At 41.4% G+C, this 26,457-nt stretch overlaps 3 protein-coding genes and 1 non-coding gene across 7 annotated transcripts; 1 reads left to right on the top strand and 3 right to left on the bottom strand.

The window, feature by feature from the left end:
* Positions 1–3,360: 3,360 nt before the first annotated feature.
* tp53rk (TP53 regulating kinase) lies at positions 3,361–4,848 on the bottom strand. The gene is made up of 2 exons (XM_061220861.1): positions 4,557–4,848; positions 3,361–3,919 (listed from the first exon to the last, which is right to left on the bottom strand). Exons 1-2 carry the CDS (start codon positions 4,780–4,782, stop codon positions 3,441–3,443), a joined length of 705 nt encoding a protein of 234 aa, XP_061076845.1. The 5' UTR covers positions 4,783–4,848; the 3' UTR covers positions 3,361–3,440.
* Positions 4,849–6,006: 1,158 nt separating this feature from the next.
* slc2a10 (solute carrier family 2 member 10) lies at positions 6,007–11,293 on the top strand. 2 transcript variants are annotated; one of them, XM_061219166.1, is made up of 6 exons: positions 6,007–6,042; positions 7,054–7,143; positions 8,006–9,265; positions 9,909–10,031; positions 10,427–10,562; positions 10,980–11,293. In XM_061219166.1, the coding sequence occupies exons 2-6, from the start codon at positions 7,140–7,142 to the stop codon at positions 11,065–11,067; spliced, it is 1,611 nt and encodes a 536-aa protein (XP_061075150.1). In that variant the 5' UTR covers positions 6,007–6,042; positions 7,054–7,139; the 3' UTR covers positions 11,068–11,293. The 2 variants fall into 2 exon arrangements, 1 of the variants encoding a protein (XP_061075150.1); XR_009704779.1 differs by lacking the exon at positions 10,980–11,293 and having other exon boundaries at positions 8,006–10,031; positions 10,427–10,452.
* Positions 11,294–13,923: 2,630 nt separating this feature from the next.
* Positions 13,924–25,906, bottom strand: LOC133109688 (casein kinase II subunit alpha). Of its 3 annotated transcripts, none has more exons than XM_061219168.1 (14): positions 25,702–25,906; positions 23,582–23,681; positions 22,990–23,253; positions 22,076–22,187; positions 21,231–21,332; positions 21,083–21,133; positions 20,689–20,748; positions 19,822–19,905; positions 18,336–18,446; positions 17,895–17,996; positions 17,268–17,368; positions 16,524–16,672; positions 16,131–16,220; positions 13,924–15,774 (listed from the first exon to the last, which is right to left on the bottom strand). In XM_061219168.1, the coding sequence occupies exons 3-14, from the start codon at positions 23,088–23,090 to the stop codon at positions 15,659–15,661; spliced, it is 1,179 nt and encodes a 392-aa protein (XP_061075152.1). In that variant the 5' UTR covers positions 23,091–23,253; positions 23,582–23,681; positions 25,702–25,906; the 3' UTR covers positions 13,924–15,658. The 3 variants fall into 3 exon arrangements, with proteins under 3 accessions (XP_061075152.1, XP_061075153.1, XP_061075151.1); XM_061219169.1 differs by lacking the exon at positions 25,702–25,906 and adding an exon at positions 25,375–25,680; XM_061219167.1 differs by lacking the exon at positions 23,582–23,681.
* Positions 20,270–20,406, bottom strand: LOC133110803 (small nucleolar RNA SNORA57). The gene has a single exon (XR_009704936.1). It is a non-coding gene; the product is annotated as a small nucleolar RNA SNORA57 (small nucleolar RNA).
* Positions 25,907–26,457: the final 551 nt, after the last annotated feature.

Here is a 26,457-nt window from a genome sequence, read left to right as displayed (position 1 = left end):
GTGGTAGGATAGCCCATGTGCAGTGATCACAGGGCCAAGGGAGCGAGTGTAGAGAGAAAAAAGAAGCGGGCCAAGGACTGAGCCCTGGGGAACTCCTGTGGCGAGGGGCCGAGGTGTCGATACCGAACCAGCCCAGGCAACCTGGAAGGAGCGACCAGAGAGGTAGGACTCAATCCAGTCCAGGGCTGTGCCACAGATGCCCGTTGCTGACAGGGCAGACAGGAGGATGGAGTGATCCACAGTGTCGAAGGCAGCAGAGAGATCTAGAAGAATGAGGACAGAGGAGAGGGAGGCTGCTCGTGCGGCATGGAGTGACTCACTGACGGAGAGGAGCGCAGTCTCTGTCGAGTGGCCCGATCTGAAGCCAGACTGATGGGGGTCTAGCAGGTTGTTGTTAGAAAAGAAGGAAGAAAGTTGAGTAGAAGCGGCTCGTTCTATAGTTTTAGAAAGGAAAGGAAGAAGAGATACCGGGCGGTAGTTCTGGATGATGGAGGGATCCAGGGTAGGCTTTTTTAGCAGCGGAGTGATGTGGGCCCTCTTGGAGGATGCCGGAAAACAGCCGGAAGACAGGGAGGAGTTGACAAGGGAGGTGACAAATGGGAGAATGTCAGGTGTGATAGTTTGGAGAAGAGAAGAGGGGATAGGGTCAAGGGCACAGGTTGTAGGGCGGTGGGAGAGCAGGAGTTGAGAAACATTAGAGTCTGTAAGGGGGGAGAAAGTGGAAAAGGAAGGGATGGGCCTAGAGGGGGGGAAGGGCACAGTGAGGGGGGCGGCGGTTGTAAAGGATCTGCGGATGACTGCGACCTTCTCATCGAAGAAATCAGCAAAGTCATCAGCAGCGAAGGAGGACTGAGGAGGAGGAGGCGGTGCGTTGAGGAGAGAGGAGAAAATGGAGAAAAGTTTCCGGGGGTTAGAAGCAGAGTTCTGAATTTGCGTTTGATAGTATTTTGCTTTGGCGGCAGTGACATCGGAAGAGAATGCCGCCAGGAGAGACTGGTAAGTCATGAGTATTTTGATGTATTCAAACTGATCCATGATCCCTGGTATACGAACCCAACACCGTAGTATGAAAAACATCCCCATACCATGATTTTTGCGCCACCATGCTTCACTGTCTTCACAGTGTACTGTGGCTTGAATTCAGTACTTGGGGGTCGTCTGACGTACTGTCGACGAACGCCAGACCCGAAAAGAACAATTGTACTCTCATCAGTCCACAGAATGTTACGCTGTTTCTCTGGGCCAATCGATGTGTTCCATGGCAAATTTTAACCTATTGTGCACATGCCGTTTTTTCAATAATGGTTCTTTATGGGGGCTTCTTGCCGATAGCTTAGCTTCGACCAAGTGTCTTCTGATTGTAACAGCACTTAAAGGTAATTGTAGATCATCTTTGATCTTTCTGGAGCTGAGGAATGGCTAAATCTTTGCCATTCTGACTATTCTCCGATCCGTTTTAACAGTAGTTGCTCGTTTTCGGGTTTTTGTTGCCATTTTAAAGCATTCGAGATCATTTTAGCTGAGCATCCTATAATTTGCTGCAGTTCTTTATACATTTCCCCCTCTCCAATCAAGTTTTTAATCAAATGGCGTTGTTCCTCAGAACAATGTTTGGAACGGCCCATTTTACTGAGCAATTCAGAAGGAAATATATTTTATCACAATGTGTGAAACATTTGCTTCCCTTCTTCCTTAATAAATGACAATTAATGACACCTGTGTTTTCACAGAATGAATGAATTCTCTAATTAAACTTCACACTGCTATTATTTTGACCACACCCCTTTCAATGAATGAGTCAATTACTCAGAAAACAAGCAGCATGCATGTCATGACAGTTGGGTCTGTTGTTTTTCAATTACACTACTACATCTACAAGTAAATTATTTGCCATGCAGAAATACCACTACTTCTAATAACAGTGGTTCATCAGGTTACTTTTTAAACACGACTGTACATGATAGTATTAAAATTCCCTGTGAAGTACAAATACCCCTTACATTACACAAGGAAATACAGTATGTTTGAAAGTATACTCTGGCTCTCAAGACTGTAATAATACTGGAGAACCACCTTGTCATTATTTCCTCAACAAAACATACAAAAAAACATCACAAAATTATATAAATACAAGGCAAAAGCAAAGCAAAACGAACATGTTTGCACAACCAAAACTGACCTTTGTACTTACCGCAGCACCTTGCAGAAACAGCACGTTTACTTGGTAACAAGTGAAAAGCCAAATATCCTTACCTCTACATGTTGACCATTGCACAATACTAATCAGTTGAATTATTTTTAGCGTCCCATCCATTTTTACATAATTAGCTATTTGCTTCCCCCTAGCTAGTGTTTTTAAGCTTAAATGACAACACGCCTTCAGACACACCCCTTGACAGGAAGAGTAGCTCTGGTCATGTGATACACAAGAAAGCACAATCTATGGTCCAGCTGATAAGAGGGGGGACAAAAGGAGTGTTTAATAAAGTTGGGCATTCTAAATAGACATACACTATGGCCAATGAACAAACCATGCTCAATATTTTCAATGGTAAACTGACTGAGCAGACTTTTTGTACCTTTCACACCACCTCTGACTGAATTCCCTTCCAATCCCTCTCTTTTATAGTAATTCAGGTTATGGTATTTTAGGACTTTAGGCTATTGATGTAATCTGTATTAGAATGTAATTATGCTCTGGGTTAGCACACTAGCGATTTAAAGATGTTATTACATTCCAAGATGTAATTCCAAACAGATGATCACAGATCTTACCCGGGTCTGTTACTTTGTACAGGCAGATTTTTCTCTATTTTATTACATTGCCTGATCCTCAAACTCAGTTAGATTCCCCATTTTAAAAACCTTTGACAGAAAGCAGGGTAAAAGCTTACACAGCAAAACAGGACCTGAATGTGTACATTACCCGTTTTATATATGCATTTCTGGAGTTTGTTCATAGCTTTGAAAAATGTGCCCTAATGCAAAAATTGCTCACTGAAAATGTATACTCAACAGGTGAACTCCACCAATTAAGGCCTGGAGAATAAGATGCGTGGATTATTTCTGTACTGGTTGGAAGCCTGAACTGGTTGTTGCATAAAGATATTAAACATGAACCGTTTAATGAAGATGGGGTTTTCAGCCACAGTGTGGTTCGTTCATTGGATATCAAGACATCTTGGGAACGCCCTTGACTGGACTGGAAGAAAAGTGATAACAGGGTTTCCATCCTAAACTACGCAGCGTCTGTACTGACTCATGCAAACTGCATGAGCCTTTGAATACAATCAAATACAAGAACTGTGAAGCAAATATGAACACTGCACAACCCTTTCATAGAAGAAAAAGCATACAAAGCAGTTGCAAAGTATTTTTTATTTACATAACCGCTCTTATAAGCACATATCGTATGGGTCTGTAAAGGGTCTTTCAAATCCCTAGCCAACCATAGATCTCTTTCTTCCCCTCAATCTCACTTCGTCCAGTTTCTTGATGACAGTCTGAGATTTTTTGGAAGAAGCACTGTAACTCTCAAGTAATGTTTCAAACAGGGCCTCTGTGTTGGGGTGAGTACTCAGGAAAGCCTTCTCCAGAACATAGAGATCGACACCCTTGTCCTCGGGCAAGGCGGAAATGTAACTCAAGCCGAAGTCGATTAAAACCAAATCTGCCACCGCGCTTCCAGATCCTTGCTTCAGCAGCATGTTGGAGGTGGTCAGGTCGCCGTGAATCAGGTCTTCATCATGCATTTTAGCCAGAATCTCCCCAATCTTCTGAGCGAGGACTTCAAGATGCTTCGCTTCTGAGATGTTGGCAGAGATAATGTAGTCCCTCACAGTGACTGATCCCACAATGTCCTCCAAGAAGATGCAATGGGACGTATAATCAACAAAATAAACAACAGGAGCAGAGATACCTGGAAAGAAAACACAAGATGTGCAATGAATGCACGATATGCATGAAATGCTGTGCAAAATGTTATAGCTGACATATAGGGGCAAGTCAGCAAACTAATGTAACTATCACAGACAACTATGCCAAGCATAATGGATGAAACAGAACGAGATAACATTAGCCTACATAATGATTTAAAAAATGACATTTTCAGTTGGAAGCATTTCCTATGGTACATGGAACTTGAAGGGCGTGTATACTGGGCTTTTACATAAACGAACTAACCTAAACTAACCTAACGTTGCCCTAAAGCAGGGGTCGGCAACCCTGGTCATGGAGAGTCGCAGGGTGTGCTGCCTGTCTTTCGTTGTTACTCTGCACTTTATTGATCAAAAGCAGTCGATTACAGTTAACTCGCCTCACCTGGTTTCTTGCACACCCTGCGGCTCTCCAGGACCAGGGTTGCCGACCACTGCCTAAAGTGAGATATCGTGCCTGGCACTAGCTTATGCTAGCCATATACTAAGCACCTAGCTAGCAAGGCGCATTCGATGAAACCGTTTTTTGCTCATTATTTTCAAACGTTACGGGTGACATCATGACAAACTGTTAATATGACAGTGAGTATGCAGTCAAATTAACAGAGGCCTGCTACTTACCAGCTTTTCTGCAGCGAAGAATTGAGCGCACCTCTTGAACAGTTCTGCGGTGCGTAAGCTTCTCATCAAGGGCCGGATGCCGGTACAACTTTGGGAACCTTTCCTTCACTATGGTCGGTTTCCCTAAGAATTCTCCCCTGTACACACGGGCTTCAGCGCCCTGTTTCAGTAGCTCTGCGCTACGAAGGAAATGTACCATATTATTATTAGCTTTGTCGACAGCCATTGCTTCTAACAGCAACGTGACTTCATACTAAAATAATACATCTTGTGTGGCTGGGTAAAGTATGCGCCACCTGCTGTACAGGAGTGTAATTACTACGGCGATGGTTGTAATGTTGTTAGGTTGATAATATTTAATTTATTAAATAAAAAAAGTTGTCCCCTTAGTTACTCAATCTAGTTAACCAAATTTAATTGATAATTGATTTAAAACATCCTGGCTTGACTGCAGCCAGCCCTGCTGAATTTAGTCCTCACTCATATTGAACCTTACCATCAGAGTGAAATAATCACCACTACACCATGAGAGCCATTATCTCCAAATGGAGAACACTTAGAACAGTGATGACTTTATATATATATATATATATATATATATATATATATATATATATATATATATATATATATATATATATATATATATATATCTCATCCAGGAAGTCACAAAAGATCCCAGAAGAACACCCAAAGAACCTGAACTAAGGTCAGTGTTAAAAGAAAGAGTCTGGGCAAAAATTGGATTATGGGAGAAAAGCAAGGTGGAAACCACTGCCAAGAAAGTCCGTGAGCTGAGGCTGACTGGTTGAACTCAATTCAATTGAGTTTTGCAGTAAGACAATGATCCAAAACACAAAAGCTTTTCAGCCTTTCAGCATCTGAATGGCTGAAAAGAGATTAAAGTGTGACAATATGCAATAATAGAGGAAATCAGGAAGGGGGCAAATACTTTTTCATGGCTTGTAAACAACCATCAGGACTCATTCGATCAGGCTTTTGAACACACAGCACAAACCGGGTAATGGTTCAAATGTAATAGCCTAATTCTCTGGTGGTAAGCCTAAAAACTGAGAAGAATAAAACATACTTAGGGCCAATAGTAGATATTAGAATACGTTTTTATTTGTATCCGAACAAAAAATAATGATCAACCATTTAAATGTGAGAAGTCAATTTTCTTCAATAAGAACACATAAGAAAAAAATATAGGCCTATACTTTATTGACTACTGAAAGGACAAGGCAAACAGAAGTTCGAAAAATGTCGGCCTCTTGTGTCCACATTTGGAAGGAGCTTCTTGCAATTTGAGAAGATGACAGGAGTCTGTTTGCCACGTAGTATGAACTTCCTGAAGAATTTTGGGAGCGTACCGATGGTAGAATGCCCTAACTTGCGTCGTTTTGATGGGATCTTAAAAAAAAAAAAAAAAAAAAAAGCCGTTTTGGACATTTTATACTGGGGTACTTTCGACTCACCATGGAAAGTGAGTAATTGTATTGTGTGTGGTTTTAATTAACATGAAGACAAGTTGGGTAGGCTATAATTTGATAACAGGCTTGGTGAGCATTTTGGTCAACCGCGGGCGAAAGAGTAATGTGTTGGTAGCTAACAAAATAAGAAAAAATCCTTAAATGGTCAACTATTGACTATGGGTGAGTCATAAAACATTTAAAAGCATTCACCAGGAAAATCAACGTATGTAAATCGATCATGCTAATAGCTTGGGTAGGTTTTATTTGTTTTTTTTCAAGGCTATATTTAGCTAAGTGATGCTTATGTGCATCCACCGTACTTTATTTTAAGCTCGGTTACTATGCGTAATTAATAATTAATAATTATTTTCCTTGTGGTTTGTGTGTTCAAACCGTTAGATATAAATATTGTGTAGCGTGGTGTGTGGTACATTTTAAATGCTACAAAAAATGGTCTTCGTTTTTGTGACACTTTTTGAGTCCGAGGGAAGATGCTTTGACTTGACACGTAAATGGGCTAGCGTGAAGTGCAAAGCGCTCCATGCGATTTCCAAATAACAATTGGTGTAATGGAATGATGGGTGATTAGCTATAAGTTTATTGGTATAGCGTTAAGACAACGCAGCTCCAAAGTGCATCCTCTTTTGGGAGCTCTGATACTTTGGCCATAATTCGCAATGTAACATTTTTTTTTAAATATTCCAAAATGATTTGTTTCATAGAAGAAGGAGAAAGTGGGCAATATAGGCATTTGTTTGGATGGAGAGAGGGCTGTTGTGGTTGTCTCAAGTGGAGTTGTATAATTAAATCATAAGTATCAACAAGAGGGTTGTCATGGTTACACAGCTCCCAGGTCTCATTTGCGTTTCTCCAAAACCTTGCCTGTGGACCGCTGGACGTTCACCTCAGTTAATTTATACAATGCTTTGATATTACGGCTGTGCACTTCAAAAACAACTCTGCATTTGAGGATTCTAATAATACTTGTTCTTGGTATGTTAAAATACGTTTTCTTCTTTTAGCCTACCGTTAGGATGATGGATAACATTGGGCCGTGGCCGCCTCCCAGCTTCAAATAAAATAAAAAACAAAAAAAACAAAAAGAAAGATGGGTAAGTCCTGGGGAATAACTAACTGCCTTTTAGGGTGTTTAGATTTTTGTATTTTTCCCCTGTTCCTCTGTGATGAGATATCTGTAACACAGTGCAGTGTTCTTACAGACCTGCTCAGATTTCAGAAGCTAATTCACACTATTATTTTATAATTAATTTTACAGTTGCATACTGTAATATTTTGTGTGAGAACAGTGGCAATATCTTGTATGGCACTTGCAATAGAACACATTTGTGTAGGTTCAACGATTCCCACTTGATCAGCTTTTGATTTCATCTATCATTTATCAAAACTGCTAAGAACAGTTGTAAATGCAAATAGATAGAATTACAAATTAATATGTATCGTGTGTAGGAGATATCAGAATGGTACTGTTTTTATTTAGCTATAGTGCCAGAGAGCATGGTAAAAGTGAAAATGGACAATGTATAGCCTATACAAGTGAAATAAACAGATTTTTTACTTATTGGTTAGTCCAATAGCTGCAGTATGTATCTCTCATTATAATTGCACAATGCTGTTATAATGCTGTGCAGATGATTTCTGATTCAATTCATTTTCTTGCAATAGTATATAGACAGACATGTTCAATTGTAGTCTAAAGACTAAGACATGTGATTTTTCATTAGATTTGATTTTTTTTTGCACTCCCTGTCTGTGTTATATACACATAGCCTACATTACTTAGATTAAAATTCATAACCATAAGTTATAATGTTTTGAAAATGGAAACATTCAGTAAATTGATATCTTATCAAAGAAGATGGAAGGTTGATTCATAAATTCTGAATAAATCATCACTCTATAATTTTACATATAGAGTGGAAACATTTACCCTTATTTCTTTCTCTGATTACCTAGGTAACTCTGTGCTGGCTCTTTCTTCTGTGGTATCTATGCTGGGTGGCTTGGTGTTCGGATATGAGCTTGCTATCATCTCTGGAGCTCTCCTGCAGCTGCAGTCAGAGTTTCACCTCAGCTGTTTCCAACAGGAAGCTGTTGTGAGTGCTCTCCTGATTGGAGCTCTCTTGGCCTCTGTGATTGGTGGATTTTTGATTGACCGTCATGGCCGGAGGAACTCCATCTTGTTCAGTAACCTGCTGGTCCTTGGTGGGAGTTTAATCCTCGTCATCAGTGGGTCCGTCTTTGTACTGGTGGTGGGCCGAATCACTGTAGGCTTTGCCATGTCTATATCCTCCATGTCCTGCTGCATTTTTGTGTCTGAGATGGTCAGCCCCAAACAAAGGGGGGTACTGGTGACTCTTTATGAAGCCGGGATCACCGTAGGCATCTTGATAGCGTATGCCATGAACTACCTCTTCTCTGAGGTCAGAGAAGGATGGAAATACATGTTTGGACTGGCGATCGCTCCAGCTTTAGTTCAGTTCATTTCTATTTTGTTTCTCCCATCCACTTCTGTCACCTATGTGAAAGAAACCTGTGAGTCACAAGGCCACACTGGTTTGATTCAGCTGACCAGTGTGACAGAGGAGGAGGACGATGTGGTTAAATCCCAGAGAGCTGATGAACAGTATAGTGTCTTGGCCCTTTTCCAAACCAAAGACAACATGAGGACCAGGACCTTCATTGGCCTCGGTTTGGTGCTTTTCCAGCAGTTCACGGGCCAGCCCAACGTGCTCTTCTACGCGTCCACCATCTTCCAGTCAGCGGGATTTGAAGGGGACACATCCGCGTTGCTGGCCTCTGTGGGCTTGGGGGTCGTGAAGGTCATCGCAACCTTAATCTCCATGGTGTCCGCCGATAGGGTGGGCAGGAGGAGACTGCTGATTTTTGGTTGCGTCATTATGACGACATCTCTGTTTGTCATTGGTCTGCTTGGCAAGCACTCCCTGCACGATTCCAGGAGGCACTGTGGCGCTGACGCGTCCATTACAAATAGCACACCCCTGGCACAAAATGGAATTGACCCTATAGAAGAAAGAATTATATCCCACAGTGCTTCTGCTGGTCAGCGCCTTGGAAGTTTTGCAAACGAAAGTGCAGTGTCCGGGTCCTCTGGCATCTTCGCTAACCAGCCTGCAGGCCATGATATTGTAAACTGGATCATATTGATCAGTATGATGGCATATGTTAGTGCATATTCCATTGGATTTGGACCAAGTAAGCACGTTTTTCCTTTCTGTTTATTTTCAGTCGGTAGTGCCAGATGCAAGTTTAAAGGTACAATAGGTAATTTTAGACTTCAAATGGTCAAGAGAGGAATAGCAGCAACAAACACCTTCAAACCACAACACTGTTTATCCCTCCCCATTCTCTGTAAACGCGCTGATGTTGAAATGCCATTGGCTGTGGCATTTAGAACAAATTTTCAACCAGTGAGCTTGAATTATTGCACAGTAATACAATGTTTTGGTTCAGAGTGTCAGGCCGTCAACTGCATATTTTGCAACCCGAATTTAAGGACTATAAACAGGGTCAGTGAACATGTCAGTGAGCCTTTTTCAACGATAGGAAGGGAATTTACAGTGGGCTTGTAACAATGTTGTAACACAAAAATCTGACCTATTGTACCTTTAACAAACTGGCTGCTGTGTATTTATTTCTCTTGATAATGATATATTGTTTATATGTGAAAAATGTCTTAATTGAACTGTATTAATCCAGAGTAATCATTTTGTTGGTGCAAGATATTGTTTTAGTAACTACCCAAAATAATTTATCACTTCCCAAAAATATAGTGTTTTCACAAAATATTTTCTCTAAATATTTTCACTTTGTTTCTTTCTCTCTCTTCATCCTACAGTGACCTGGCTTATCCTGAGTGAAATATTCCCTGCTGGTTTGAGAGGAAGAGCATTTGCATTTGCAAACTGCTTCAACTGGGCAGCTAATTTGCTTGTCACTTTCACCTTCTTAAATATTATTGGTTAGTATGAACTGTGAAATTTTCTGCCTCACAGCAAGGAGGTCCTGGGTTTGAATCCCGGTCGGCCGGGGCCTCTGTGTGGAGTTTGCATGTTCTCTCCGTGTTTGCGTGGGTTTCCTCCCACAGTCCAAAGACATGCAGGTTAGGCTGACTGGAGAGTCTAAATTGCCTGTGGGTATGAGTGTGTGAGTGAATGGTGTGTGTGCCCTGCGATGGACTGGCGACCTGTCCAGGGTGTATTCCTACCTTTCACCCAATGTATGCTGGGATAGACTCCAGCTCCCCTGCGACCCTGTTCAGGATAAGCAGGTTAAGATAATGGCTGGATGGAAGGAAGTTTGTAATGTAAATTTTAATAAATATGGATATACTATGTGTTTTCTCTCTGATAACAGATGCACTTGGCCTGCCTTGGACTTTCATGCTGTATGGAATCAATGGAGTGGCAGCTGTTGTCTTTATCTACTTCATGTTGCCAGAAACCAAAGGAAAATCTCTTGAGGAGATAGATAGGGATCTCTCTGTGAAAAGGTAAAGTTTAAGTTATTTATAAAATTTTTATTGAGGAACTAAGGTTAATGTAGAATGTTTTTTTTGACTGGATTGTCGCACCCCACACCACCAGTTGAAAATAGCATATGGAGGAGCAAATACAGAACACAAACACATTGAATTGATTTCGATTTCGCCTATTGAAATTCCATGCATGTTTCTGAGTCCGATTTACTGTAAGCTTAAATGGAATAATTAAATCATGAACGGACAAGTGCTTGCTTCAGCAGTTTGATGAGATAGCTACAGTGGTCTGTAGCTATCTCATCTGCTTTTCACTGTCGTAGAGCTGCAAATGGTTAAAAGTGGAAGAACAAGACTATTTGATGGCAAGTGTGGTATCTACTATGCATGTTATAAGCAATCATCTCAGACATGGTTTTTGTTTACTTTCAGGTTTCACAGAAGTAGTTCATGGTGTGCCACTCTGAGATGCAGAAAAATCAGCTCAACTGGGTACCAGAGAGTGAATGTATCAACGTAAAAAGATCCTACAGTGCAAGTGTTGTCCGCCAATCTAAAAGGCAACCAACAATTTATACTACTTACCACTTTCTACTCTCAGGATCTCAGATCTCAGGGCTGTTGCTTGGCCCAGACAACAGTTGTCCCTGCCATGAATACCTTTAGATTGCATCCCACAGAAGAGCAATGTTTTTTATTTATTTGAGTATTTTGATAGTGTATTTTGGTCTGGTTTTTAGCTTTGTCATGTGGTTCTATAATTTTTTTTGTGTTGTGAAATCTAAAGCAAAATAAAGGATATATGGAAAAAATGCTCCAGTAGTTAGTTGTTGCTTGGTAAGTCATTCACCCAGTGATAGCAATATACATTTTGTTTGATATACAGCCAGACTACAAACCCCACTCATCATATCACAGGAGCCCCATCAGGTGCAGACCCTCTGCCCTTACCACTTTCTATCTTTCACTTTCCAGCTTGCCAAGTTCCATGTAAATGGTAAAATGGTTGGCATTTATATAGCGCCTTTATCCAAAGCACTGTACAATTGATGCTTCCCACTCATACACCAACAGCAATTAACTGCCATGCAAGGTACCGACCAGCTCATCAGGAGCATTTGGGGTTAGGTGCCTTGCTCAGGGACACTTCGACACAGCCCGGGCGGGGGATCGAACCGGAAACCCTCCGACTGCTAGACGACTGCTCTCACTGCCTGAGCCATGTCACCCCACATGCTTTTGAGGAAGCAGAAGAACATTTTAAAATACTGGAGGGTAACTGGATCTTTGGGCCCCGAATGGACTAACATTTAGTGAGACTAACATTTAGAACCAAAAAGTGTTCAGTGAATTGTAATCTGGTACCATTGTGTATTTCAAACTTCTGTACTTGCTGAAGATATTTGCATTGCATTCTTTGAACCCAGCAAAGCTTTGGGCAACACAAAGTAAAAAACAAATGCACTACAGCATAGAATACTGCGTAAGCGGATTATGGTTATTTTCCATATTGTTTGACAGTGTTTATTGTCTAGGACACAATGGACTCCCCAGATAAATCAAAACCCTTATCAGGAGTTGTAGAAGAGAAGCTTCACGTGAGAATAACAGCTCCATCTGGTATAGTGCATGGTGGATTTGTACAGGAAAGGATATTGGTTCTTCAGCACCTTTTACATTAAGTGCCTCTCTCTCAAACGTAGCAATAGCTGTGCACTAAATTCAGAAAATCCTGAAAGTAGGAAGGTTGAAGTTCAAACAACCATTTCCATGTCACTTGAGATGACAATTAGTTGTTAGTAAATGCTTCCTCTCAATCTACCCACAGTACTGCCTCATTCAAAGCATTGCCCTCTCTAAATGGCTTCTTATATAAGGCCTGCTCCACTTAGGGCATGCTTGGTGCAGGTTCAGCACACCCCAGCATTGTGTAGTGTGGCAGATGTCTAAAAACAGCCATTCCACCAAAAATAAAAAATATAAAGCCAAATGATACATTTGTAACATGTAGTATTGCAGCATGTCAAAATTGCACAATATTGTTTTGCACGATTTGGATGGTCATGTGCATCTGGGTGATATGTTGCATACGTGTATACGTTTGTGTATATTGTAGGTGTTGCACTTGGGTGTAATTTATTTTATACTTTACATTTTTGTATTTCAGGCGTTTAACTACAAAGTAGTACCCTTCACAACTGAAGTGATTCTGATAATTAAATTCTATTTAAAACCTGAGCTTGGTTTTAACAAATCATCTTTAAAGCTGCTTTCACATGATCAGCATCAACCACGTTCAATGCTAAGTAAGGCGTTGACTATATGAGAAGAATCGAGTGCCGGCAGTTGTTGAAATTTGTCGTCGTCCATCCAGGAAGCCATTTACAACAATGCGATAGTAAATCGTCTGCAGTTAAAAAAGGATAAAAGGATAAATTGTGATAAATTGTGTATTCGCTTTGTGAAAACAATAATATTGCGCTTATCCCAAAATGACACGCTGCAACAATGTGATACCGAGTCATCTGCAGTTATAAAAGGCTAAATTGTGTGCTTTGTGAAAACAATAATATTGAGCTTATCCCAAAACGTCAAGAAATTAACCGGGCTAAGACAGTTAGCCATGTAGCCTACCTGAAACGGCTGTCAGTGTTGCTAGGTAGCGTATGCCTGCTTCATATAAAGCTGCGATGTGACTGGATACACAAGGAAAGGTCAGCTTCAAACAAGGCAAAAGTTTAAACAATTTGATGGCGCTCAATTTATATTAATTTATTTTGAGCTGTGCGCTACGTCAGGCTTAGTGTTGCTGCCAAATCGAGCTTCAACGCTCCCTCCATAGTGATTAAATGCTGATCACGTGAAAGCAGCTTTAGGCACATTTTTACACTGCCAAATCTAAAATTCCATTACTTGTATTTATAATCTGATACATTTCAGCAATCATCCCAATTCCAGAGCTGCCACTAATACAGGAACGCAGTGGCTAGCTGCTGTTCTTGTAAGCACTCCTGACACCTAACCCATGGATTTATTTGCCAGTTTATACCAAGTAACCAGGTTTCATTACCAACAAGTTTGTAGTTAATTCTGTCTTTTGGAGACCAAACTTCTTCTTCCATATAATCATGTCTGTGGCGGAAAATATAACCCTAAAATTATAGGTCCAAAGAACCATGCAACAGAAATGAAAAAAATAAAAAAATAAAAATTAAAAAGACTACCACCACAGATTAAACTGATAAATATAAGATTTACTATATCCACCAATCTGCATGTGCTTGGAATAAGTTGTGCATTATTAGCAGATTGTTTTTTGTCCACTTTCCAATAATTAACATTAGTAGTCTTTTAATAAGTCACATTTACTTAATAGTACCCTTGATAAATAAAACACGCGTTTATTTACACAAATGTTCTCAAATACTGGTCTTCCACATAAGGGGACATAAAAATATATACAGAGATGTTAAGGGCTCAAACAACTTCATTATAATGGTGGTGTGTAAGTATCACATGTTCCAAGTTTTCAAAAAGAAATGAAAAAAGGTTGCAATGTGCCTATTTACAGCAGGGTCTAAGCATACAAGACCATGTGTTTACAAGATTCCCATCAATGGCACAAAAATGCTGAAAACGTTTAACCCTTCAAGTTCAGTATGTCCTTCAAAATGTATGGAAGTGACAAGTCCAAACAAAAAATTCACCAAACGCTGACAGAAAAAACAAACCCCAAAACAAAATGAAAAACAAAAAAAAAAAAAACCCAGAAAAAGTCTTACCCTGAAATTAATCAACAAAAAGACCAGTAAGGTTAGAGAATCTGTGTCCAAAGAAATGCACATTTTCAGCAATATAAAAGAAAACCATTCTCCTTTTAATCTATATGACAGAAAATAGAAAACCATTTCAAGCACAGTAAAAGTGTAACACTTGTGCTCTCTCTTATTCTCCCCAGGCTACTCAAAAAGAAAGAATGAACTACAAGTTGTCCTTTCGAACAATGGCAAGTTAAGTTATTTTAAAGGCAGTATCCATCTTTCAATAACAAACAAAAAAAAGTTCAGTTTTGGTCAGTCTCTTCTTCCCAAGTAATTCAGTATTAACTTTGGTTATGCTACTTGAGTGAATTCAAGAAACTGTAAAGCAGCAAGTTCAAAATAACAGCAGAACAGATGGCTTGGCTTTAAGTAAGCTTTGAGCACATTGAATGACAGGATACTGCCAATAAACCACATCCAATCCCAGTTCAAACACATATGGCATTCCAAATGATCGGATTGGTTCAGGACCCCTCTCTTTTCCGCTGATAAAGCAAAAGATGGATGGGGTTTAACAGAGCTAGCTAGAAGTGTGCCAGATGGCCTTGAAAGGGTTTGTGGGTCAACCGTTGCGGCTTCAACCGAACGACCACCAAATTACAGAACACAGCCCATCGAAGACGCCGCCATGGCAACGCTTCGTGATAGGTCACGAAACAAAAACAAAGGTGTAACTGCTGAAGGCGGCCCTTGTTGATCTTGTTTGACCGTTGCATTTTCGGGTTTACAGCATGTGCTCGTTTTGGTCCGAATGCTATTTTAATCCTTTCAGTTTTTTTTCTTTTCCTTTTTTTAGGCTAACTATTTTGTCATCTACTGTGTTTTTTTTCTTCTTTGCATATCTAACCAGTTGAGAATCTCATTATCTACTAATTTTCATCCATTTTGCAGCGTAAACACAAGCATACACACGCTTACACTGGTGCAGCATGTGTACCATCATCATCATCAGCTGTCAAATGCATGGAATACCTGTATATATGACATACAAAACATTCAATTATCTTATTTTCCAGGTTCATTGAACTAAAAAGAATCCACAAGCTGAACTGCACGGAGGCTGGCATTCCTGGACCTCTCGGACGATCGGCCCGAATTAAAGACGGGTGTGGTGGCTGTGTGTGCGTGGGACGGGGGGAGTTAGAGCAGCCGACCACGGCTGGGCTGCGATAAGACGGGCGGGGCGGGGAAGGTTTGGGGAGGCACAGGGCCCATCACTGCTGGGGGAAGACGGGAGAGGCGGGGCGGGGCGGAGCGGGGAGGGGAAGGTTTGGGGAGGCACAGGGCCCATCACTGCTGGGCTCCAGCCGCAGCAGGCACGGCCGTTCCCAGGGCGTTGGTGGCGGAGATGACGGGCGAGCCCGCCAGTGGGCCCAGGGGGGTGGCGGCTGGCAAGGCAGCGATTCCTGGAGAGAAAAGACGACGTCACTCTCCTAAAAAAAACCCAGACCCTGACAGGGCAGGAGTCACAAAACTATGGGTGGGTCATGGAAGGGGATACTGCGTACGCAAATCACTTTCCTTTGACATTTTAATCTCTCGAAAAGGGGTCTACCAACAAAACGAATACTGTAAAACATGTGTGCCAAGTACAGACAATGGTATTATTAAATGCAGACCCCAGGCAAGATAGCACTTAATATGTAACAATGTGAGCACATGACATTGTTAGGCTGAAATAACAGACCAAAGAAAACATGAGCCAACAGTCATAGGTGACCGTGTCCAGCACCAATAGGTGGGCAGTGGGAGGTGGACTCACCTGTTATGATGTTGGCTGAAGTCACAGGGGTGTTCGCACTTGGCAAGCCGGCTGATCCCCCCAGTCGAGACTGGTCTTTTACAATGGGATCTACCACAACATCGGAAACAGATGTGGTTATACGTCAGACATCGATTCAATGCATTGTATCACGACTACCATGACTAAGAATGAGAAAATCCCAGTAGATTGAGGAATACAAGCAAAATCGAACATCCCAGGCACATAAGCAATATTCTCTCACAGGGATAAAACACCATAATAGCCCAGCGGCCACGCTCTGGGGTAGGGGTGCTCTGTGGACCGGCAGCTGGCTGCCTCTGGCCGCACTCACAGAAGTAGGGGTGCTCTCTAAGGCCGCCCCGGCAGCTGGCTGCCTCTGGCTGCACTCACAGAAGTAGGGGTGCTCCATGGCTTCCCGGGCAGTGAGCCGGGCCTGGTGGTCATATCGTAGCAGTTTGTCCAGAAAGTCCAGGGCTTCGGGGCTGACCAGGTGCTGGTTCTCGCTGTGAACAAACCTCTCCCATCGTTTACGGGAATGCCTGTTGGAAGGAAGTCAGCGGAGTGAGCACAGCTGGCCTTAGGTGGTTTCAATTATCTTTGCGGTCTCTTTTACACAGACACTCCCTCTTAAGAATGTGGGAAATGACCCCTTTGTACTGTACAGGCAGCAGAGTTGGACAGCGCTAATGTTTCTTGAACCAGTTACTGATTCACTGCCTGAAATCCAATGCACAGGCTCTGTATGATTTTTTGGGGGGTAAAAATAAACCATACGTCTGCGCTACTCTCACACTGAATTCTGATAATGGGAAAAACTAATTGGGCTGACTTTGAATTTGAATTTCTATTTTAACTGAAGATAAATGCACCATTATAGCACTTCATTTTTCAATGCGTTTTTATTAAGCGTGCAGCTTTACTTATAATACATTAAACTAAAAAACTTGTTTTATTTTGGTCGTTAAAATAAAACGCCAAATAACTGCTCTTTTGGCACTTTGATTTTACTTAAATTACAACTTTTCCCTCTTTAATGCATAATAGCATTAGCCAAGCCTGGAGTAACAATCAACGGATATTTCTAAATGAAATCATCTTAAATTGCATTAATCAGTTTGAATGCTGAGCACTCACCTGCCCAGGATGTCGTTGAAGCGTGGCTCCAGCTCGATGTTGTACTTGTCGATGTAGTCGTAGAGATCTTCGGTTCCCAGGACTTTGGCTATTCTCACAAGCTGGGGAAGAGAAACAGTGCACATCACGCACGCTGAACTCGGCTAGCTTCTCCTGGATCCCCATACCACCAATTCAAACGCACGTTCTACTGCTTTTAGGGGCCCCACTCGGTGACATTCAAAGCCAAATGAAACCTGCACACTACCAGGGTTTTCCCCGCCATTTCAGAGGGCTTAGGTGCGGTGGGGCTGGGGAGGGGGGGCGCAGTGCATTTCTTATAAAACAATGTATGTTACTTGATGAAAACCTATGCATTTTCACATGCTTGGGAATTTACTGTAATATAAATATAATTTATTTAAATTAAATGTAGGTAGACGATAATCTGAACAAAACGCATCGCCAGATGTCGCAGCCTTTAAGAAGATTTAAGATTTAAGCAGGGGCCGATTCAGCCTCTAGGTTGGTTTAAGATTATTTTACTTTCACTTCTATGTGTAACCACTGTTGCATGGCATCTGCCATAGATGATGCAAATCCCTGCTGTTATGGAAGGCAGTGTAGCTGGTAGTGGCGGTAGTCTACCTGGTCATAGTTGTCATGACCGTGAAAGAATGGCTCCTTCCTGAAGATCATGCTGGCCAGCATGCAGCCCAGACTCCACATGTCAAGGCTGTAGTCATACATCTGCAAAAATACCAAACATTTGTGTTCTTGTTCTTTGCAAACAAAATTAAATGATAAATAAATAAAAACAGCCAAAGATGTATATCTTTCGATTTACCATCACGGGCACTAGAAACATACCGGTTATTCTATAGCCCATTAGCAAGGCCCTGGAGATGTGAGAATGAACATGTCCTTCCTGATACCAACTACAGATAACCGACCTGGCAAATATTCTACAAACATAACTGACAGCCTATGAACAATGGCCCAACAGACATGCAGTCTACCAGCCCTGGAGATGTAAGAAGGAACCCAAACATACCAGATAATCCACCAGCAAAGGTCATGAAGACATACCTGATAGTCAACCAGCAGTTCTGGTCCTTTGAAGTAACGAGAGGCCACCCTGACATTGTACTCCTGCCCTGGGTGGTAGAACTCCGCAAGGCCCCAGTCAATGAGTCGCAGCTAGACACACAAGAAAGGCAATGTGTTAGACAGCCACTGGTAACACAACTGCTATCAGTGACCGGCCCTTCCCAAACAGGGTCAGAACCATTCAATGTTAAGACCAGAACCACTGCAGGATGGCTTTGTGGACATAACGAAAATCCTTCACAGGGGCTAAGCAAACACGTTTCCCAAAGTCAATACAAAGTCATGCAAAGAAATAGGATGATTCACTGCTTGATTTTCGTGCTCGACTGCTTTCTATTTTTTATTGAAAGGATGCAATAAGTATTTGTCCTTAAATCTGACAATTAAATTTATGTACCAATTTGTTTTCTCCAATAAGGCAGTTTGGAGTTTGTCGATAGCCAGAATGAACTTGCAATATTGTGTTTTCAAAGAATAAACTAACAACTCCATGTATTTTTAAAAAATATTATTAAGGAAAAATGGTGAATGAATCCTGGCCAACAGTAAGAAACTGGATCTAGAATGAAATGACACTTAAAGGGGGGGGGGGATGCACCTTTGTACAGACAAACACGACTTGGCAGTGAAGTTTCCCCCCCTTAGATCTTTGTTTTCTTCTGTTACAGGTCAACTATCCAACATATGAAAACTGAAATTGACTGGGCACCATCATATTTTTCAATGGATGCTATGTCATCTAAGCCTAGTTAGCTCCTGTATTTTACCACCAAAATTAATGGGTTGCTATGGCCGCCTGATCTCCAACACGCAATGGTCAATGTGATTAAGAACAATCCATAAATTTCTTTGTGCAATGCCTCCTACTGGCATGGAGCACTTCTGTTATATCAGACGGTTTTTGCAGGGATTCTCATCTGTTGCACTGATTTTCCTTTTCGTGTGCGTTTTAGAATTGCCAGGCTTCTTCTATTGCAGCACGGTTCTGATGCATTTGCTTTAGCTCTTTGTCAGAGTTTTGAAATTTGCATTGTTTCTCGATGTGGATCATGGTTCCCTTTATGCTTGCGCTTTCGAAGAGTGATCACCCTTGTGGGCCACCAGTTTCAGCACAAAAACAAAATGGGGAAAAACAAAAATACACTCATTGAGCATTAGGTAGACCTGTTCACCAGCTTGTCAATTAAAAAATTTAATCAGCCAATCATATGGCAGCAACTAAATGCATACAAGCATGCAGACATAGTCACGAGGTTCAGATGTTTTTCAGACCAAATGTCAGAATGGGGAAGAAATGTGATCCAAGTGACTTTGACCGTGGAATGTTTGTTGGTGCCAGACAGGGTGGGGTTTGATCTCCTGGTATTTTCTCTGGGAAATTCATACTTTAACAGGAATTCAATCTTTCACAAAATGGCAGAAGCTCTAGAGCGGGGGGGGGGGGGGGGGTGTAAGGAGCCTTTACCTTTCTGTGCTCGTGATCGATCATCACGTTGTGGGGCTTCACGTCCCTGTGCATGATGCCCATGCTGTGGCAGTAATCCAGAGCCTGCAGGGGGAACAGCCCAAACGGCACTCATTAAACGAGCAGTCAGCCCAAAATAAATACATACAACAACACAACACGACCATCTTATGTAGTACTCATGCATACATCCTAGAGCACTTCATGAGCACTTCAATCGAGATTAAACTAAAAATCCACACAAAGCATAACAAACAAATAAGAAGCAAGTCCTAAGACCTGACTTTAAATAGCCAACTGAACTGCATCTCTGATCTTCCCTTCTTAATGGGATGCTTCCATTTTAACTCGAAACTTTGGTGACAAATGCATAATTCATGTCAGCTTTAAAAATATCCATTCATCCTAGCCCCAGACTGCGGGCTGATGTTGTTTGTGTTCTTGTGTATTCTGTACCAGTGATTGAGGATAGGACCAGAGGATGGAAAACACTCTGGTACCGAAGACATTGCACTGGCTTTGATATTCCTCCATAAATTACACACAATAGCACTAAACAGCAACATGCATGCCAAGAACTGGAGGGCCCGAGACTGGTAAGCACAACATAGATTCATGGCAGCCATTTTGTACAAAATCCGAAGATAAGACAAGTCAAATTGCAGATCTGAGAAAGATCTTTGTACAAAAAAATGCCAAATATGGACACTTCCTCTAGTATGCATAAGTTCCTCAATATTCCACACAAATGTAGAGAGATTTAACAAGCAGAAGGCAGAGAAGGAATTGTAGTTGCAGAAAGGAATATCAAAATATTACTATACTACAATATTTTGTGCGCCAACTGGACAAACAGGGAAATCTCACCTTAAGAATCTCGTACATGTAGAATCTTATGTCGTAGTCAGTTAAGGTCTGGTACAATTGCTGTTGATTAAGACCGGATACATTTAAATGACCATACAATAACCTTTAACCTTTTTATGAATATGTAGATAATTGTAACCATTTACCATTTAAACTAGGCTAACTTGACTTGGCCTACCCCACTGGTTGAACAAAAATGAAATAGAGAAATAAAAGTGCTACTCAGAAAGACAAAACAAGCATATCCCATTACCACATTTTCTTAATTTTAAGACACAACCTGTGTTCCAGGAAAGAACATATCTCCAGATGCCTCAACCATTTTGCTGAGGCTTTCCACACTTTGGAAAAAAGTACATGCTTGATGCTTTTAGTTATTCAAGCAAGCTCTTACCTTGAAATCTGTGTTGTTAACATGCTCAAAAACCAAGGCAGGAGTTCGAGACTGGAAAAGGGGCGAATGGAAAAATAATGATCAGTTGGAAGAAAGGTACATTTTGTAAAGCCTTATATAATTTCAATGCATCAACCTCCTGGCTCACCACAGGGTCTTTGACAATGTCTAGGAGGGAGATAATATTAGGTCCTCCTCGAAGATTCTCCAGAATCTTAATTTCACGCTTAATTTTCTTCTTTTTCACTGGCTGTAACAGAGACAGAATTACTGCACATTAAAACACTCATGTTAACCACACGGCTCTTCAGTACATTAAAAAATGTTTAAGGACTACAGAATCAACGTCGAACAGTATATGAACAGTATAAATGTTTTACAGCTTACGGTTTTAAAAAGCAGTCTACATAGAGTGGACTAGGGCTGGGTGATACCTCAAATATCACATTTTTCATATTATTGATGGTATGACAGTATTTATTTTCTTTTCCAATACAAATTATAGGAGAAATAAATTGAAATACAGTAGTGTAACTATTTTTATTAGGAACAGAATGGTGCGCATTGCGCAATACTGAATAACAAAGAAACTGGATAGCATAGTACACATAACAAACTGATGTGCAACCCGATAATGTTTGGCTACTATACAAAACAACCAAGCAAGATAAAGATTCAACCTTCTTCTCTAAATTATAAAAAAATTCTTCCAGGTAGGGCTGGATAACACAACATTGACGACTGAATCTTTATTTATTTATTTATTTTTAAGTTAAAGGCCTTGCAGCTTCCATATGATCGACCAAAACACATGGCATGTTCACACAAAAGTTATCGCCCAGCACTACTTTCGGTTATTTCCTAATATTTTAAAGTGCCTATTCTGTAGAGAATGCAACATAGGGGCTTGGTTATCATTGGCAGTGCTCAATTAAGTCATACTGTTGGAAATGAAATGTTCCCGAGTTATGATGCAAAATGCAAGGCTCATACCTTGAGTATTTTCACCACCACCTTTTCGTTATTTGTGATGTTGATCGCTTCAAAGACTTCACTGTATTTTCCCCGCCCCAACTTCCGCACCAGCTGAAAGTCATCTTGGTTTCTGTCAACAAAAAAAGAACAGTTTACAAAAAGCTGCATCTCCATATAAAGTGGTGCTTTTCTAGTGCTTAAAATGTCACAAGGATTTAAGGTTCCTTTAACAATGTTAGATGTTGCTCATTGCAGTCATTTCATTATGTTACAGTGTGGTTAGGTTTATCACTACAGTCATTTCATTATGTGACGGTGTGGTTAGTGTGGTTAGGTTTATCACTGCAGTCATTTCATTATGTTACGGTGTGGTGAGGTTTATCATTGCAGTCATTTCATTATGTTACACCGTGGTTAGGTTTATCACTGCAGTCATTTAATTATGTTACGCTGTGGTTAGGTTTATCACCGCAGTCATTTCATTATGTGACGGTGTGGTTAGTGTGGATAGGTTTATCACTGCAGTCATTTCATTATGTGACGGTGTCGTTAGTGTGGATAGGTTTATCATTGCAGTCATTTCATTATGTTACAGTGTGGTGAGGTTTATCATTGCAGTCATTTCATTATGTTATGGTGTGGTCAGTGTGGCTAGGTTTATCATTGCAGTCATTTAATTATGTTACGGTGTGGTTAGTGTGGTTAGTGTGGTTAGGTTTATCACTGCAGGTACAAACAGGTAGAACCTGATTAATGATTTGCCACTTCTACCCAATCGCAGCATAGTGCCCCACCCATAGTGCCCCACCCTTCGTGCATCATCATCGACCACTTGTGCATTCATTTTCTTTCTGAATGACGGCAAAGTCTAAGGGCATGATTTGGACGGCGCAGGAATGCGATCGCAGGGCGAACCTCGGCTCTTCGCTTACCCCCATTCCACCACGTGGGACTCGTAGTCCCAGTACTCCCGGGGCCGGTGTGTGTTCACCTCGGTGTAGACCCGGGCCCGGCTCGGCACGGGTCCTGACATGTCCGACAGCTTGGCAGAACAGGCAGGGGCGCGTTTCCTGGCAAAAGGCTGGCAGGCGCTGGGGAGCTCCGCTCAGGCGTTCTCCCGGTAACGCACCGATGACAGGGGAGGGGAAGGGGAGGGTCGGCCAGGAGCAGGGGGGGCCACGTGTGGCACAGTGGCTCTTTAAAATGAAGACAAAAGAAAAAATGGATCATCTATTAATGGAATTGAGAAACAATAACACTTGAGCCTAATCTAAATAAGGTACAGACACACCATTCACTGACATTCTCATAATTACTATTAACTACCAAGTATTACTACAGAAAGCAATGTGCACTGTAAGTGAGGCTGTACGAGGAGATAACAAGAGAGACGATTTGGGGCATTTAAAAATATATATACATATACCCTGAATGTAACACGGTAAGCCTATTAGCTTGAAATGTATCATATGAAGAGTTAGTACTCATCCTCCTACAAGACAATTGGTGTCAACCAACTAATACCTGCAGAGAACTGTGAATAAATGAAGCGATTACATAGCCCAACTTCCGAAAGTGGGAGACCTGCAGGTATGAACTCTTCCAGACCTCCAGGATTGCTTTTCTGAGCCAAAAAATACAAAAGTTACCTTTCAAATGTGAATCACTTGACAAAGACATATATACAAAAGTAACTTACAACCTACAACTAACTGCAAGCACTTAACGGAATCTATAGTGCTCCTATTGTTAGGAGCATTTGATGCTGAAAATTGTGCGCCAACTGGACAAATAATTTACTAATTGGGATTCACTAGTGCGCGACTACATTTTTTCAACTGGGGAGCACAAAAAATGTTAGGTTGATCCCTGGCTCACGGTTTGATGGATTACAGATACCAAAAACATGTTCCAAAACGCTGTGGCATACAGTGGTGACGAGTTCATAGTCAATGCCATTGGGCATAATCAGAACCATCAATGGCACCACCATAATGTTCAGACATTAGCAGGGGGTAATATTAGCAGAGGTAGTATATGTTACACTAGTATACTAGTATAGTAACCCTGCCAAAGTTTCAGCATCAAAAAACCCACCAACACAAAGCAGTCAAGCACAAATCTGTTAACGAACGAAATTACAGTTAACGAACTTAACGTGGCAAGTGGCTGCTTTAATGGGTAAAACGGACCATTCAAAGGACAGCTCCTTAACAGTCTTATCAACATGCATTAACTGAAAATGCAATACTCGTACGCAATTAGAGTGCAGTACTTATTACTATACATCATGCTCTAATAGGTGCACAACAATCACTCGCGTTTGTTATATCAGATAACGACAGGACAATTAAAACAAATAAAATGTGATTAACGTTAATGTTACTCAATGAGTCGCGTAATACACTTGAAAACGGAATATGACAGTTGGCTGCAGTCGAGTTGGACTAAACCTGAGTCTTTGAACCCTAATACGCCGGAAAACAAACATTAATTTGTATAGCCAACACAGTAATTCGGTTATGTAAAATTGAGTATGGACGATGGTCAGCAAGCGTATATCCCAGCCAGCTCAATCATACGGATGTGCAAGTTAGCCGTATGATATTGCGGATGCGCAAACATCAAATTGGGATATATTATCAGCTAACTAGCACATCGACAACCTTTCCATATCTGCATTGGCCGCCAGAAATGCTGGCACTGCGCAAAACCTGATCGTTAAAATATGGTTTTAAGTTGCGACCATGCTCGCCAAGCATCTTTCCATGTATGGAAGCTTGAATATGCAAGTTATTACCCAGGTGTTTGCCGTCTATCTGCTGAAAATGTGATAATCTAGTAAATTGAGCTATTGGCTATTATACCATGCTAGCGTACAATACCGCTATATTAGTCCAAGAAAACTGCGAATAATACAAAAGTAGCATGCACTAGTATAGCGAGTCAGTAACAGTACAGTGTAACGTTACATGATGCACCACAATACTGCAACAAATCTGAGACTGTTTTAACATCATCTTCATTGGCTCAGTTAACAGTTAGCCTAGTCAAGATAAATTAGGAGAACCAAAACACATTGTGTAACGTTAACAACACATGTAAACAAATGTCAGATATGCAAAATATAACTTATTTACAAGAATACTGCGGGCCGTCCAAGGTAGCTAGCTAATGCAGTTACGACAAGGCCTTAAGCAAATGAGTGATCGGCAGGGCCCCAGCTAGTACAGTGAACTCGCTGGCTACCTGGCTAGCTAGTTAGCTATAGCTCTAGCAAGCAACTAACGTTAGCTCAGTAACCATTACAAACTTACGTTTTAAGTTATATTTTAATGAACTCGACGGGTAACAGTCGATATATGCGGTCTACTTCTACCTTATTTCGCGAACCAATAACTACACCTCAACATAATTCAGTACAACAGAACTAACGTTAGCGAAGTTAACATTCCAGAAAACCAGTGCGCTAAGTGTGGAGCCACATTGCTAGGCTATCTCGTCATCATCATCACCTCGCCCAATACGCGCCGGATGCCGCCTGTTACCTCGCTAGCATGCCAGCTATAGTTAGCTTCCAATCAACATGTAGCTTGCGAAATATCAACGTTCGCTACGTTAACTTAACCCGGCTAGCTACCTACCTGCTGTACACAGCTTCCTCGTTTCCAGTGCCAGTTTTTGTAGGTTGGTACCTTCTCGTAAACTTCACCGTGTGGACCCCTTCCTCGGAGGGGTAGCAAGTTCCGTTCTTTTCACCGGTACCGTGTCGACACTGGAGATTTCTGCTGTATCAGAGACAATATGGCCGACCACAAAATCTCCTAACCCCAGGAAGGACTGTTGTCGAGGTTTGCGCTGGAGGTCACCATAGAGTGTTACACATAGCTCAGCTGGTGAATTTTGATGGCGCCGCCTGGCGGATGAAACAGTAGGAATAATTGAAAACATTTAAGCCAGGATATAAAACTTAGATGTATGGTTAAACAATTCGGGAAATTGACATGCAGAATCCATTGGAATAGCAAAAAAACCCCAATAGTCCAGTAGTCTGTGCTAAATCGCAACACTGGGAGGCGGCAAGAAACTAGCAAGAAATGATAAAGGATTAACAAATAATTTAAGGCAGTATGTGAGACAGGGCCGGTTTCATGGGGACCAATTACGCTGTAGCTAGCTAGTGCTTATGCAAATGTCAGATCGAGGTATGATTGAGCCAATTAAACAATTAAGTGCAGAATTTGGAACACAATCATGAAATTACGCTGCCTTGTTGTGCACCACTGAAAAAAAGTTAAGAAAGAGCTGAAACTCCATGACAGTAACTTTACCTCCAGTGAAACCACTAGAGGGCAGTGTGTGCAGGTGTTAACCCCCCGCTTTTTTGTGGGCCAAGTTTT

Source organism: Conger conger, chromosome 14 (genome assembly GCF_963514075.1).
Source record: "Conger conger chromosome 14, fConCon1.1, whole genome shotgun sequence".
NCBI lineage: Eukaryota > Metazoa > Chordata > Actinopteri > Anguilliformes > Congridae > Conger > Conger conger.
The sequence above is the reverse complement of the archived record's forward strand: the minus strand, read 5'-3'. Positions and strand labels throughout refer to the sequence as shown.